Raw genomic sequence first — 16,852 nt, 5'->3', positions numbered from 1 at the left:
CCTAAGGACAAACACACACACCCATGCCCGAGGGAGGACTCGAACTTCCGCCGCGATCAGCCGCGCGGTCCATGACTGCAGAGCCCTAGACCGCTCGCCTAATCCCACGCGGCAAGCACGCATGCAGATGACGGTCGTATCGCGCAAAGAAGATAGAGAAGGGTAGTGCATTGGCGGAACTGTCATTATACTCAGATGATTCAAGTGAAAAGGTGTTTGATGTGATAGTCGCCGCATGACTTTGAACAGGGAATGATAGTTGAAGCTAGAAGCGTCGAACATTCTGTTTCGAGTATCGTTACGGAATTTAGTATTCCGGGATCCACAGCGCCAAGAGTGTGCCTAAAATACCAGATGTCAGCCATTACTTGTCACCACGGACAACGCAGCGGCCGACGGCCTTCACTTAAGGACCGAGAGCAGCGGCCTTTGCGTAGAGTTGTCAGTGCTAACAGACAAGCAACACGGCATGAAATAACCGCAGAAATCAATGTGAGACGTACGGCGAAAGTATTCATTAGGACGGTGTGGCTAATTTGGTGCTAATTGGCTATGGCAGCAGACGACCGACGCGAATGCCTTCGCTAAGAGCATGATATGGCCTGCAGAGCCTCTCGTGGTCTCGTGACCATATCGGTTGGAATCTAGATGACTGGAAAATCGTGGCCTGATCAGGTGAGTCCTGATCTAATTTGGTAGGAGTTGATGATGGCGTTCGAGTGTGGCGCAGAGCCTACGAAGCCACTGACCCAAGTTGTCAAGACACTGTGGAAGCTGATTTAAGCTGTTTTTACATGGACTGGACTGGTGTCGCCGCTCCAGCTGAACCGATCATTAACTGGAAATGTTTACGTTCGCCACTTGGAGACCATTTTCAGCCATTCATGGGCTTCACGTTCCCAAACAACGATGGAATTTTTATGGACGACAGTGTGCCATGTCACCGGGCCACAAGTGTTCGCCATTAGTTTGAAGAACATTCTGGACGTTTCGAGCGAGTGATTTGGCCACCCAGATCGACTGAAATAAAACCCATCGAACATTTGTTTGACAGAATCGAGAGGTCAGTTCGTGCATAAGTCTTGCACTGGCAACACTTTCGTAATTACGGGCGGCTACAGGCGCAGCGTGGCTGAATTTTTCTGCAGGACGCTTGCAACGACTTGTTGAGTCCATGACACGTCAACTTGCTAAACTACGCCGGGCAAAAGGAGGTGCGAGACGATTTTAGGAGGCATCCCATGACTTTTGTCACTTCAGAGTATAGTTACGTTACTAACGCAGAAACATATATCAAAGAAGATTCGTCAATAGCTAGCCATCATGTACAGAAAATTCCGACAGCTCCATGTTCGTTTACCTTATATATATCAGAAACAATAATCGATCTGTATGTAATTCATATTACGTTCTTCCTCCGTTGTACTCTACTGCTTCTCCGAAAGCAAAAGTATTGGAACTTCTGCGCAGCGTCGCTGCAAATGACATGTAGGAAGCTTTTGAACAGTGGAGGCATCGAAGGCAGATGTGATTGTATTTAAATGAATCTTACTTTTTATTTAAGTGCAGAACCTTACACCATGAAACAGATCTCGCACGCAGTTTCTTCCGGCGTATTATTTGGAATGAAAATTGCGATATCTCATTTTTTTTTATAAGAAGGTCAGTTAATGACAAAGTTAACCTACAGTGGTTAACGACACCTAGTTGGAGAGTAAGATAAATATTCTGTGCAGAGTACCAGAAAATCGCAATAGTGTTACTTCTCTTCAATGAAAATTTTAGAAATGAATCAGCAATTGAAGGTACGACGAACAAGGAACCTTGAATTAGGTAACGCAGTCATGGAATTTTACCACTACACGTGGCTACTTTATTTTTAAACCACTTCCATGGTATGTACGTTTTTGCAAGACTATTCCGAAATTTTTTTAACTACGGCTGTTCAAGAAGACTTGTAGTTTTATAGGTAAGTGAGCTCCACACATCAGTGATGGCTGCAGACTTCTAGCAGAGGAATAGAGGAATTTGGCTTCACGGAAATAAGCGTTTCCCGGCGCAATATTTCAGTAACGAGAAAGCCATTCTGATAGTTCATCCTTAGACAGATTCTTCGTGTTCCTATTTACAGCAACGGTTTCCAATCTTTTTAGCTATACGGACCACAGTTTTTGTAAAAAAAACTTTGATGTTAATTATATTCACTTAGCTTTTACAACTAGATGAAAACTCAAAATCCATTGGTCAATGTTAAAAAAGAAGTCAGTGAGATTTTTGACATAGTTTCTCACTCACGAGAGAAAAATATCAGTTAATACTGGTTAATTGTAGCCTCAAATCAATATCTACGTTCAGTTTATTCCTGTACTTATTTTTCAAAAAATGTAAGCTTAAAGAGGCTCGTTCACAAAGATAGTTTGCCGAAAAACCCATCAAGTGTCTCCGTGTATATTAATTCACCTAATATTTTGACGGAGACTGAGCGTAGTGGTTTAGTGCCTAACGCTCTCAACTCGGATTCGAGAGACCCGGGTTCAGTTCTCTGGCCGACTATCCAGATATCGGTCACCCATTTCACTTCTTCCCCTCCTGTAGTAAGAAATGAGAGCAAAGCTCCATCTGGTATATTCTTAACCGTGGATGGGACTTGAAGCACCAGCTTTCTTTCGTTCTTCTCTTGCCATAATATTACATGAAGAAAATTCAAGCGAGCCGTTCTTGTGAACAACTGTGTCCGAGAAACTACCAACTCGACAAACTACGATCGGATTGTGGCATGTTACGCCATGAGCAACCTGTCAAGGCCGCGCGCTAACCCTGTAGCGCAGTCTGTGGGGGTGTACACTTCTAGCAGGATGGTGTCGCACGATATTGGTAACTTTTAACGGTAAAACAAATAAATAAATAAATACTGGCAGCCCGTCGTAGAGCAGAAGGGTAGGTCTCGACATGACAGAATGGGCCATTCCGTTGTGAGCGTTATAGGATTGAGATGGGCTGTGTCAACTCATTTCTTTCTGTACTCGCTGACCATGATGACTAACTAGTGAGGCCTCTCAACCTCCTTGTCTTCGACTCTCGATCAGCGTTCAGGCCTAGTGCTACGCCGGCCGCAGCCCACAAGAAATCGTTCTGACAATTCTGCCTTACAGCGACCTTTCGCGCTCTTAAACAATTGACTCTAGCTTATCCTATACGCTGGCTGAAAGCAGGATACGATAATAGTCCACTGACCAGCCAGAACATTATGACCACCGATCTGCTATTGATAGAAACCCGTCCAGGCGACAGCATCGTGACCTGGCGGGGAATGACTGTTACAGTCAGACACGCGCCCGGTGCATGTAGTATCAGTGAGCGTGCTGTCCCTGTGTAGAATGAGGAAGGCGTGCGGTCTACCTTAGTTTGACCGAGGGCAGATTGTGATGGCCCGGAAGTTCGGTACGAGCATTTCGGAAACTGTACGCTTTGTCGGGTGTTCGAAGAGTGCTGTGGTGAGTGTTTCCAACACGTGGCGAAGCCAAGGTGAAACTACGTCCAGACGTCGTAGGGTTGGACAGCCACCCCTCATTACAGAAGTCGGACGGAGTAGTCTGGACAGACTGGTAAAGCAGGACAGGGGGGAACTGTGGTGGAGCTAACATCAGATTTTAACGATGAACAGAGCACACATGTGTCTGAACACACAATGTACCGAACACTCTTAACGATGCTCTTCCGAAACCGACGACCTATGCATGTGCCAATGTTAACACCACGACGTCGGCAACTACTACTGAAATAGTCACGTGACCATCGGCACTGGCCGTTGGCACAGAGGAAGAGAGTTTGGTCTGATGAATTCCGATACCTTGTGCATGATGCCGATAGGAGGGCGCGAATCCGTCTTGTTGCAGGGGAACAACTCCGTGGCACCTGTACTGCGGGACGGAGACAAGCTGGCAGCGGCAACATAATGCCCTGGGGAACATTCATGTGGGCATTGATGGGTCCAGTGGAGCTCTCGGAGGCGCTATGGCAGCCAAGGAGTATCGTACACTGTTTGTAGACTGCGTACACCCCTTCATGACGATCATGTTTCCCGACGGTAGTGCTATTTTTCAACAAGATAATGCGCCATGCCACAAGGACAGGAGTGTGTGGAGTGGTTCGAGCAAGACAGTGGCGAGCTCCAGTTGATGTGCTGGTCCCACAACTCGCCAGTTATGAACACGATCGAAAACATCTGAGATGTGATTAAAAGCGGCGTCAGAGCTCATAGCCCTCTCCCCCGAATTTATGGGAATTAGGTGTCTTGCGTGATGGGGGTGCCAACACTCTCCAGCGACTCAACCAGGCCTCGTTGCTTCTATGCCGTGAGGCGTCGCTGCATTTATCCGTGCCAAAGGTGACATACGGGCTATTAGGCAGGTGGTCATAATGTAATGGCTGACCAGTGTACAGTCCAGTAGTCCGATTTCATCCCTCGTAATCCGATCGGCCCGCACAGTTGCAGATTTCATATCAAGTAAGGCAGCGCTGTGCAGAACACTGCAGCTGCGGTCGCTGTTCTGGCCCAAGGCTACACTCCAGTCAATGGAGGGGCAGAGCTGTTATGTAACGTACGCTCGGCTCTGCCGTACATAGGGTCACGAGCACTCATCTTCGTATCTCCTAACCCCTCCCCCCCTCCTCCCTCTCTCCAACCCTCGCCGCGCAACCGCAAATGGCTCGTACCAGCCGCTAACTGAATCTTTCTGTATCGCCGCCGGAACAGACGATGCAGTTTCATTGTAGGTTGAGATAATCTTGTTGACCTCGTCACTTTCATGCCGCTAGTTGTGTTATTCGGCCGTTAGTAATCCGTTGATCGCTGTGGCATCAGTTTCCCGCTTTTCTCTTCAACCTATAATCACCTTCAGGAATCATTTACTGTTTGAAGGAAATAAGCCACTTATACTTTGAAGCGTATTGCTCGAGATATTATTTGTTTCTTTGTACACCTTTACACATCACTTTTAACGCCAGTCTAGACCATTCCCAATAACTTTTTGTCCGGAATTAAAATAAAAAGTGTTTCAGCCAAATGTTGTTTATCTACCAGTAGACATCAACCGGTATGATTGCCTTTCTTGTAACTTTGTTCGCTACGAAGATATGAATAGCACAATTAAAAAAAAAAAAAATAGCGTCCTCATCTGCTTCTTCTCCTCATGACCTGTTGAAAAACATATTACAGTGTACCAGTCAAGTAAACACGCCGTTATTGAAAACGTAACACAAAACTGGCTTTGACTCTCCTCTTATGCTGCTCCAAACACTAGCCCGGAAAAATTGACGAGTCTGACTGTGCAAAGGGAGCACCTTTAACCAAGGCCAACAGTCAAGACAGCAGAGAAGTGTCGACGTGGAGCCATGAAGTAGCACTTGCGCTGAGGCATCCGTGCAGTTGGTAGGGGCACAAGATGCGATTTGGCACTCCTATCCACTGCCCAGCCCGATATTCTCTGCCATTTTCCGCGGTGCCATGCTAGAGTACTTTGATACTTTGTTACCGATATGCTGTATCACTGTTTGAATCTGATGGATCACCTTCAAAGGACGCTTAAGCGTTATTTTTCCCGCTGATCTCTGGTTGTTAGAGTGCTTACGTTGTCCTCATAGGAGGAATTTGCCACAGATAGCTTTCTGACAAACTGTGCTGCTGTAGTGTCCCTGAAGGGCTCTCAGATGCTACTGGATTGGATTGGATTGGATTGTTTGGGGGAGAGACCAAACAGCGATGTCATCGGTCTCATCGGATTAGGGAAGGGCAGGGAAGGAAGTCGGCCGTGCCCTGTCAAAGGAACCACCCCGAAATTTGCCTGGAGCGATTTGGGGAAGTCGGGGAAAACCTAAATCAGGATGACCGAACGTGGGATTGAACCGTCGTCCTCCCGAATGCTAGTCCAGTGTGCTAACCACTGCGCCACCTCGCTCGCTGGATGTTACTGAATTCCATAATATGTATGATCTGACATCTCAAGCATCTGGCCCAGTGTGCACCCCTCCAAAATGTACACTGAACCCTTTGTGTACAAGCTTCACAAACAAGCACACATTTTAACTGAACTTACAATAACGGGCCAAAACACTATTACTAACAGTTTAATAGCTTATTTGTCCATCTTTGGATCGAAATACACTACTGATTCTGCATATCAGGGATCCGACTGTTTGTTGCTAGATTTGTGGAGGTATGCGGCACTAGATGTCTAGGCACTGTCATGTAATTCGCGTAAATAACGGGCCGCTGGGCGGTGATGACGCCCAGATGGTTCCATAGGATTTACGTCAGGCGAATTTGGTCACCGATGCACGGAAAAATACTGCTGAAAGATGACATCGCCATCGGGGAAGACATCAAGCAGGAAGGGATGCAGGTAATTCGCAGCTCTCAGCGTGCCTTCGATTACTACCACAGGTCCCATACAAGCGCAGGAGAATGTCGTCCGAAGCATAATGTTACTCCGACCAGCCTGCGTGCGTGGCTCGCTGCACTTTTCGAGCCACCGTTCACCTCGATGAAGGCGTTTGTGGAGACGACCATCGAGCTAGTGTAGCAAAAATGAGATTCGCCCGAAGAGCCGACGCGTTTCATTGATCGACGGTCGATTCCCGATGGTCCCGTGCTCACTGCAATCGTAATTGACGACGTCGTTGTATCAACATGTGGACACGTAGCGGTGGTCGGCTGCGGAGCGCCATGTTCAACACTGTACGATGAATGGTGAACTTCGAAACACGTGTACGTACACAAGCATTGTGCTCTTTCGGCAGAGATGCCACAGATCATCTATCCTACTTTACGGAGTAGACAAGCCTCCGAACCCCACGTTGTGTGAAGGGTAGTGGACGTCCAACCATTTAGCACCTAGAAGTAGTTTCAGTGTCCTTCTACCTCTTTCTGTTGATACTCAAGACAGTAGCTCGTGAACATTCTACCAGATGTGCCGTTTTCGAGATACTCGTTCATAGACAGTGCGTTATAATAATCTGCCCTTTTTCAAAGTCGCTTATCTCAATGGATTTCCCCATTTGCAGCACATATCTTCGCTCGGGCAACACCCGTCCATGTCTGCTCCACTTACATACTTTTGTTACCGCGTCACGTGCCCGCAACGCCACCAAGCGGCACCCAGCGTCTCGTTGGTCAGTGGTCATAATGTTTTGGCTTATCACTGTAGGCCCATACGTATCTCTGGATCGTACGGTGCCAGAAGAGATAAGTTCTTTTAGTACGGAGGATTGCCTATCAAACATGCTCAAGAAATTTATATGCGACTGCAAGATCTAATGGGACTCCTGTTTTGTGATAATTCTGCAGATCGTGGCCCTGGGCCCTCAGATGTGCTTCGGCCTCATCTTCGGCGACTTTCTGGAGAGCCTCGGCGAAGGCACCCGCGGCGTGACGCTCATCACCAGTGTCAACATGGCGCTGCATTCGTTCACAGGTAAGACCCTCCTGTCTGGAAGTCCCCCGGCAGTGCTGTCAACATTTCGAGCTTCGTCTTTATCAGCTACGTTAAACCTTCACGTATTTGTTCGTCCACTTTGTTTTAATATTACATAGTACCATTTGTAGGTATGAAACAATCTGAGGGACAGGGTGAGTACCAATCTGTAACCACTTGCTGATGACACTGTAGCATTGAATGGTACAATGCTGCCTTTAAGTGACTGTAGCGCACAGAATGACTTACACAGAATTTCTGTTTGGGCAATGAACTGTAGCTTGCTCTAAAGATGGAAAAATGTAAACTAATGCAGTTGAATAAGAGAAAACAATTCTATACTGTCCGAATACAGTATTACTGATCTGCTACTTCACACGGCCATATCAACTAAATACCCAGGCTCAACTTTGCAAAGCGACATGAATTGGAACGCGGACTTAATGTTGGCTGCAGGGACCGCGAATGGTCAGCTTCAGTTTATTGGTAGTTTTCAAGGAAAATGTGGCTCGTGTACAAAGAAGTTCGCGTAGAGAACTCTTGTGCGCCCCATTATTGAGTACTGTTCGAATGTTTGGAATCCCCACCAGGACGAATTAATGGAAAGCATCAAACCAGCTCTGTAACATGCTACTAGATTTGTTACCTGGTAGATTCGATCAACGAGTTGCATGAAAATGTTACGTCAACTTAGGTGGGAGTATGAGGAAAGCAGCCGTTTTTCTCACGAACAGCTGTTGAGCAACATTAGATGATATTTGTGACAAGCTGCAGAGCGATTCTGCCATCAACATACTCGTACGTCTAGTGTAAACACTGTAAAGACAATCTAAGAAAAATCGGGGCTCGTGCGGAAGCACGAGACAGTTACTTCCGCTTCGCTCCATTTACAGGAAAGGTAATAACGAACCGTTGTACAAGGTACCCTCCGTCATCCACCGCATATTATTTGAATAATTGAATAGTGTCTTCGTTTATTTCGGATAACGACGAGCAAGCATTGAGTAACTTTCGTCAAAGTAGCTTTACACATGTGGGATATAGGATTTATATTGCTTGTTTCTCGTGATCTCGCTATGTTAAAAGCCTAACGGGTGTAATACCCTGTACTTAAGATTCTAAACGTTTTGTGAAATAGGATCGACTTCTCCTCTACTCACCATAAAATTAGTTCCCATTCTTAATTCATTAAAATTATTCCGAGAATTCTGTAATTATTAAGCGCTGAAACCGAATCCACGTGACTGTAAAAATGGGCTCATCTCAAGTCACTGCGAACAAAATCCATTCTTATGTTGACTGCTGTTTCAAACGTAGTGTAGTGTGTTACATCGTCGGAGACGGTGTGGAGTTCATATTAAGCAGCACTTTGTGACAGAGATAGCGTGAGTAGCGATGTGGACATTTCAGTTGAAGTATGCTGGTGACACTGAAGGGAACTGATAATCTCGCAGTTTAGCGCCCTGAAACACTAAACTAAGTTAAGGTATTGAGAAGTATTATTCTTTTTGACCAGAAAGAGATTTCTCTTCAAGTAAATCGACACATTGAAATCTATATTTAGTGGTATGCTAAACAGCAATATTCTCGCGGCAAAAATGTTGCACTTGCGTTTCGTTTCTAGTTCTTGATTGAGTGTAGCTCACCTGCTTCGGAAATGTCTTGGAAAACTCTTATGCAACCCATTCCATCATTTTATTTGTTCGGTCGTTCTTCATCAAAGATTAGGCCGAAGAAAATGAAAAATAAGTTTCAAGAAGATCTGTATGAATGGCAGTGAGTTTGTTTGGCAAACGAATTATTACAAAGGTGATGAATTTTCCTTCATATGGAACCACAGTCATATAGAACTTACGGAGAGATATAACCGCCATTTGACTGAAGGCTATGCTTTATTACACGATTTAGATTTCAGCGTTAAGCCATTATCAAGTGTTAACAAATGGTATAAATATTCAAAGCTATATCTTCGGTTATATAAGCTTGATGTTTCTGCACCATGCAATCCATGGTATATCGGTTCCACTACCTGGTTCCCTGGCGCACCGTATATTACATGGTGCAGACTATGATGTCTCTGTTTCGGTCTTTGACGATTACTTTACTTATTTTTATGTTGATTGCTGCTTATACACACTGAAACGAAGCTCAAACCTGTGATGTGGTCATTTATTTTATTACGCAGCTTTATCATGTTAACAAGTCAAGCAAATCACCAGCCAATTGACATATTACAAAAATCTTCTCACTTTTACTTTCGAAACATCAAGTTTATACAACCGAAGGTATATACAGCGTTATTCTAAAAGATAGATCCATTTTCAAAAATTCGTATGTATTCAAGCACAAATTCAAAATGAATAAGCTTTACACTGATGAAAAGAGAATGTTTCAGAGTTTATTTATTTTTTTTTTTTTACAATGTTTGATATCAGTTTGGCTATGTGAAGGAAGCTGTTTACGTCACACGTCTACCAACCACTCTGAACGATCTGCGGAAACGGATCAGTGCTGCCGTGCACTCAGTAACAGCAGATACACTTTCGCGTGGGTGGGACGAGTTTGGCTACCACGTCGATGTTTGCCGTGCAGCCAACGGTGGCCACATTGAACATTATAACATTTATCACATTTCTAATTATTAAACAATTATCAAAAACTAATTAATTACAAATTAATAAATTTATTAAATTGATATCAAACTTTATGAAAAACACTTTGAATCTTCCTCTTTTCACTGGTATAAAGCTTGTTCATTTTGGAGTTGTGCTTGAATAAATACGAAGTTTTGAAAATGGGTCCATCATTTAGAATAACCAAGTATTTTACACACAATTCAGATGATTTTTGGTAATTATAACTCTGATGACCTCGCTGTTTCGTCCCTTCCCCCCAAATCAACCAACTAACCATAATTGTAGCACTTGATAATGGTCTAAGGCTGAAATCTGGATCGTGTAATAAAGCATACCATATAGTCAAAGAGTGGTTATATCTTTCCGTTAGTATAGGTGTTCAATCAAGCTTCAGCTGTGGTCGGTAATGCGTGAAGTAAGGGGCTACTTTTCAAAACACAGTTTCTTTAGACTAAAAAATGATTAGTATGTACTATCGTGTTCCAACTCCCATGCTTCCTATTGTTAGTTACACATTATAAAACTCGATTGCTATTGAGATTAAATGTTCCGTTTCCGGCCTTACGTTAGTTCATTTTTATGTGAGTTCATCCGAAAACCATTTAAATAAATTTAACTATCAACAGAATTGAAAAAAGGCCGAAATTCCTGTTTCCTCATTAAAATCAGGTGGCTTTGTAGTGATACTACAGCTATAAAAGTTTTGAAATTATTCAATCGTGAAGCAATTAAAATAAACATGGAGGAGTTGACTATATCTCCGCATCCTTGTAGTGTGAACTTCGTGTCGTTAGCGGCAGTTGAGTAAAGATATTGAGTCTCAGTGTTTTCTCGGAAAACGCCCCTCTATTGTCAAGATAGAGCGACCTTTTATCAGCAGTTTAATGCTTTACAAAGATTAATAGCGGATTTTGCTGCGCAGTAAAATTGTACGGGCCAACGCGCCCGTATTATCACATCCGCATGTGCAATCCAGTATGAACCAGAAAAGTGGACGCGACTTCTTAAATGTCGACTCATTGAAATGCTAATGAATACGCGAACAGCCGCTATTAATAATCCTGGCCTCTGCCTGACAGGCTCCCAACTGAGCGATTTATGTAGCGTTAAAAGCATAAAGAGATTAATTTTACGTTATGATTGTTGCGGTAAATAGTGCTTTGGGTTTTAAGCTTTTGATTCCGACGTGTTCAGCGGATGTTGTAACACATTTTATCCGCTAGGGATTATGCAGTGTGAGAACGCTGCAGTCTCCGTAAGGCCAGTACGATTCAAAGCAACGGGGTGCAGCATAACACACCTAAGAGTCTCGTGCTAGGGAGAGGCATCAACGATTTAGAAATGATCTCGTGTCACTAGATGACAGCCCGAACACAGAACGGTGATGCGTCACTGAAACTATTCGAACATTTTACCAACGATTTACGATAAAATGAATTCTTTATTTTGCCGGCCGCGGTGGTCTAGCGATTCTAGGCGCTCAGTCCGGAACCGCGCGACTGCTACGGTCGCAGGCTCGAATCCTGCCTCGGGCATGGATGTGTGTGATGTCCTTAGGTTAGTTAGGTTTAAGTAGTTCTAAGTTCTAGGGGACTGATGACCACAAATGTTAAGTCCCATAGTGCTCAGAGCCATTTGAACCAATTCTTTATTTTGGTGGGTGTAAACAGTAGCATAATGCACCGACTGTTCAACGATTATCTACACAGCCGAAAAGTGAACAAAACAGATCAAACCAGTGTAAAGGTCACGTTCTTAATCGATAAATTGCTGATTTTTCACACATACGAAGCATACGAGGGAAGATCGGAAGGAAACTCACAAGATTTTCATTACCAAAGAGTTAAATAAGTATCAAAACAAAACAAAAAAATCACAACTAATCTTATATCTTTTACCTACTTTTTCATATAGTCACCAACGTACTGCCGGCCTCTGTGGCCGTGCGGTTCTAGGCGCTGCAGTCCGGAGCCGCGGGACTGCTACGGTCGCAGGTTCGAATTCTGCCTCGGGCATGGATGTGTGTGATGTCCTTAGGTTAGTTAGGTTTAAGTAGTTCTAAGTTCTAGGGGACTGATGACCTAAGATGTTAAGTCCCATAGTAGTCAGAGCCATTTTTTGAACCAACGTACTCAACATATTTCTCTAATCATGCTACCAGTTTCAGTATGCTCTGATTGTTGAAGTCCGTTTGGTTGGAGTATAGCCATCTGCGGACTGCTGCTTTCAGTTCCGCATCTGCCTCGAAGCGTTGGCCGATCAGGAATTTCTTCGTGGGACCAAATAGATGAAAGTCCGACGGTGCAATGCCCAGGTTGTATGGTGGATGCTGGGGCACCTCCAACCCAAATGTGTCGATTTTCTCACGAACAGGAATAGCAACATTTTGGTGAGCATTTTCATGCAGAGGTTTGACACCGTCAGCATTAATCGTGTGGTTTTTGTCACGATGGGGACGACGCAACTTAACCAATGTTTTAACCTAGGCTGCAGCATTCACAGTGGCCCCATGTTCAGCAAAGTCCACCAACAACACACCATGCCTATCCCAAAACATAGTCACAAACACTTTCCCAGCAGACTGAGTCACTCCGGGTAACCAGGATGTTTCCATTCCATAGAGCCCTGCTTGGTTTCGGGCGAGTGGTGGTACGCCCACGACCCATCACCAGTGACGAGTCCTTTCAGTAAGTCATGCCCTTCTGTGGCGTAAAGCGCTAACTGATTCAGGCTTGTCATCATTCACTGGCGCTTGTGGTTGTCTGTCAGGTTCATAGGCACCCAGCGAGCACTAACTTCACTAAATTTCGACGTATCATGAACAATACCGTACACTGCACCGCAGTAAATGTTGAACTGCTGCGATAAGGTTCGCAGTTGCACCGGCCAGTCGTTCAGAATTGCTACCTGAATGGCTCACACTTTCTTCGGGGTTGCAACTGTTGCCAGTTGTCTGGAACGTGGCTAATCGCTAAGATTCACACGGCCCTCTTGGAAGAATGCACACCACCTGGAAACATTGCTACCGCCTATCCAGTTGTCCCCATACATGCCATTAATGTTCTTATGAATTTCACTCAGTTTATGCCCTTTGGACCACAAATTTCGAACTACACTTCCCTGCTCTTCTCAAATTGACGACAATAAAATGAGCGCCGTGTTTGTTTCATAGTTCAGGCTTCTCTCGCCAAAGCTCCTTATAAAACCAAATTACCCTCTGTAGGGCAAACTTCAAACTATATCGTCGTGAAATTTCAACATTCCAGCTGCAATACCAGTGGATAAAAAATTATTGTAGATTGTTTTCCGATCCTCTCACGTATATCTTATCGCATGTACAGCTTATACATTGACTTACTGTATAGTATCGTGAAATACAATAATGTAGGCGTTCTGAAATTTTTTAATGTATGACGCAAGACGAGAGAGCACTTATTCCACCTGTAGAGCAGCTCACAAACAGACTGTGCACCTGTCCTCTAATACGGCTTTCGGAGCGTGAATGACTCATCGAGCTGTCGCTATCTATCTCGCAGAACCACCGGCAAAAGAACAGGCTTGGAAAAATTAAAGGGTATTTTCTGTTGGCCTTGACCTGTAGGTGGTGAGTGGAGCTAGTTAGTGTCTCAGTATAGATTCGCAGCACTCTGTCGCCTAATGCGACGTGGTAAGAGCGGTAAGTTTGTGTCGGCTCTGGCTAAAGCCGTTCACTAAACCCTTAACGAGACCTACTTCGAACCGCTCTCGTTTTAAATCGAGTGCACCGTTATGAAATAACGTTTTGAAACATTTTGATGGTACCTGCTGTCTCATGCAGTGGCTCAACAGTTTTTTTTTTTGTTTTTTTTTTCAGCGAATGATTCCTCTTGCCACAGATTTAGGTAAATCACGTTCAGGAGACATACCATCTCTTTTAATCACATGTAAATGGGTGTAAACACCAAACGTGCACTATTTCTGGAGCTCCCATGGTTCAACAACGGCCCCGCTGTGTATTGGATCTTCCGTGCACTGCGTGATTGGCCTTCTAGGTTGTGTGTGATTACAACCCACCTGCTGCTTTGTGCATGTAAGCAGAACACCTTGCCATTCCCGGCAGTCAGCAGTTTAGCACCTGGAGCGGAATATCCTGCCTTATTCTGTAATTGTTGCAGAATATTAAAACATTTTGAGCTCAAACATAATGAGATATCTCGAACAGAGTGACCTCCTCCATGTCAGTTAGCATGGATTCCGAAATCATAGATCGTGTGAAACTCAACTCACAGTTTTCTTACATGACGTACTGAAAGCCTTGGATCAAGGCAGTCAGGTAGATGCAGCATTTCTTGATTTCCGAAAAGTATTTAACTCAGTGCCTCACCTAAGCTTATTGTCATATTGCGCATCAAGCGAATTTTTTGACAGAATTGAGGACTTTTTCGTAGGGAGGGCGCAGCATGTCATCTTGGATGGAGTGTCATCGTCAGATGTGAAAGTAATTTTGGGTGGGTCCCAGGGAAGTGTGTTGAGATCCTTAATGTCATTTGTATATTAATGACCTTGCTGACAATATAAATAGTACACTCAAACTTCTTGCAAATGATGCAGTTGTCCGTAACGAAGAACTGTCTGAAAGAGCTGCATAAATATTCCATCAGATGTTGATAGGCTTCCAAAGTGATGCAAAGATTGGAAACTTTCCTTAAATGTTCAGAAATGTAAAACTGCGCACTTCACAAAACGAAAACACGAAGTATCCTATGACTTTAATATCAATGAGTCGCTGTTGGAATCGGCCAACTCATACAATTACGCGGGTGTAGCATATTGTAGGGATATAAAGTGGAATAATCTCATAGGTTCAGCCGTGGGTAAAGGTGCTCAACTTCGCTTTATTGACAGAATACTGGGGAAGTGAAATCAGTCTACAAAGGAGATCGCTTACAAATCACTCATACGATCCATTCTAAAATATTGCTCATGAGTGTGGGACCCGTAACACATGTGACTAACAGGGGATATTGAACGTATAGAGAAAGGGCAGTACGAATTGTCACAGGTTTCTTTGACCCGTGGAAGAGTGTCACAGAGATGCTAAAGAAACTGAATTGGCAGACTCTTGAAGATAGACGTGAACTGTCCCGAGAAAATCTACTAACAAAGTTTCAAGAACCAGCTTCAATTGATGACTCTAGGAATACGCTGCAACCCCCTACATTTCGCTTACATAGAGACAGTGAGGACAAGACTTAAAAATAATTACAGCACTCATAGAGCCATTCAAACAATCACTCGTCCCGCGTTCCGTACGTGAATGGGACGGAAAGAAACCCTAAAAACTGGTACAATGAGACGTAGCCGCTGCCAAACACTTCTTGGTTGTTTGGTAAAATCACTTGTACCCGTACCTAGTGGAAGTGGAAGGGTAACGCAAAGTGACATTTGCGTATATTTTGCCCGAAACGCTGCTCCTGTCCGCCAAGAAGTTGTAAAACTAGTTCTAATGTACCCCATCAGAGTTGTCAGTGAGTTTCACAGAGGAAGCTTATTCAATTACTCTTCGGTAAAAGCTTTTATAATTTGCAATTTTCTGAGGTAAGATAAGTTATTGGTGTTATTTGTGTAGCCTCACATATACGCAAAGTAATACCTGTTTCCAGTATTATCTAGTGTTAACACCTTCTGACTTACAGATGTATAAGTAGTTCCCTATTGCTTCTTTTGGTTTGATAGCTTCATCTGTGTGCTAACATGGCACCTGTCATGAAAAGTGGCCACACTACTCGTACGGAAATGTGGCAAAGCTGACCACTTTTCCCAACTATCCATTTTTAAACTACTTACACCACTAAGAGTTAGTTACTTTCATATGTCACGCGTAATACTACTGATTGACTTCTGAATCATTTTATACACGAGTACAAAGCTATCATTCGCTATTCTATCCCTTTGAAATGATTTCGAATTAATTAATCAAATAATGTTATGGAAAACCGTCTATGTTCTGTTTTAGCCTAGTACAAAAATCCATTTGGACAGGGTCTACTGAAGCCGCTTGGTATTGTTTTAGATACCATGGCATCAAGATGCCTTTAAAAAGTGTCCGGAAATCAGATTAACAAACACGGCATCCTGTTACGCTGGAAAATGTGACTGAGGTGATGAAGTATCATAAGAATGCCTTTTCCTACAGCAGCAAAGCAATTTAATGTTCACGTAAAACGCTGAAAAGAAGCGTTCTAAGAAAAGACAGAGATACAGTAGGAAGTAAATAAGTTGTAGGAAGTTCAAGGATTGTGTTCAATGAAGAACAAGAGCAAGAAGTACTTAGTTATATTTCTGAAATGGAAAAGCGATTTTATGGATTTACAGTGGATGACCTACGGAGATTAGCATTCCACGTGGCAGAAAGAAACAAAATACCATATCATTTACATATTATCATACAATATCTTTTATATACTATTATCCAATACGCAAAGTGACCAGTTCCTGGCCTCGTTACCTTCTTAGAGTGGACAAAAATAGGCACTATGTAAGCCTTCGAATGGTTCAAATGGCTCTGAGCACTATGGGACTTAACTGCTGAGGTCATCAGTTCCCTAGAACGTAGAACTACTTAAACCTAACTAACCTAAGGACATCACACGCATCCATGCCCGAGGCAGGATTCGAACCTGCGACCGTAGCGGTCGCGCGGTTCCAGACTGTAGCGCCTAGAACCGCTCGGCCATCGCGGCCGGTCTGTAAGCTTTCAGAAAA

At 43.9% G+C, this 16,852-nt stretch overlaps 1 protein-coding gene across 1 annotated transcript in view; it reads left to right on the top strand.

Annotated features, from left to right (window-relative positions):
* The window catches only part of LOC126475430 (uncharacterized), a 122,924-nt gene that overhangs the window by 67,152 nt on the left and 38,920 nt on the right, over positions 1-16,852 (top strand). The window contains exon 3 of the mRNA XM_050103280.1: positions 7,346-7,472. Within this exon, the coding sequence (XP_049959237.1) occupies positions 7,346-7,472 (127 nt within the window). The remainder of the gene's footprint in view (positions 1-7,345; positions 7,473-16,852) is intronic.

Source organism: Schistocerca serialis, chromosome 4 (assembly GCF_023864345.2).
Source record: "Schistocerca serialis cubense isolate TAMUIC-IGC-003099 chromosome 4, iqSchSeri2.2, whole genome shotgun sequence".
Lineage (NCBI taxonomy): Eukaryota > Metazoa > Arthropoda > Insecta > Orthoptera > Acrididae > Schistocerca > Schistocerca serialis.
Note: the sequence above shows the minus strand (reverse complement) of the source record. Positions and strands in the feature narration are given on the sequence as shown.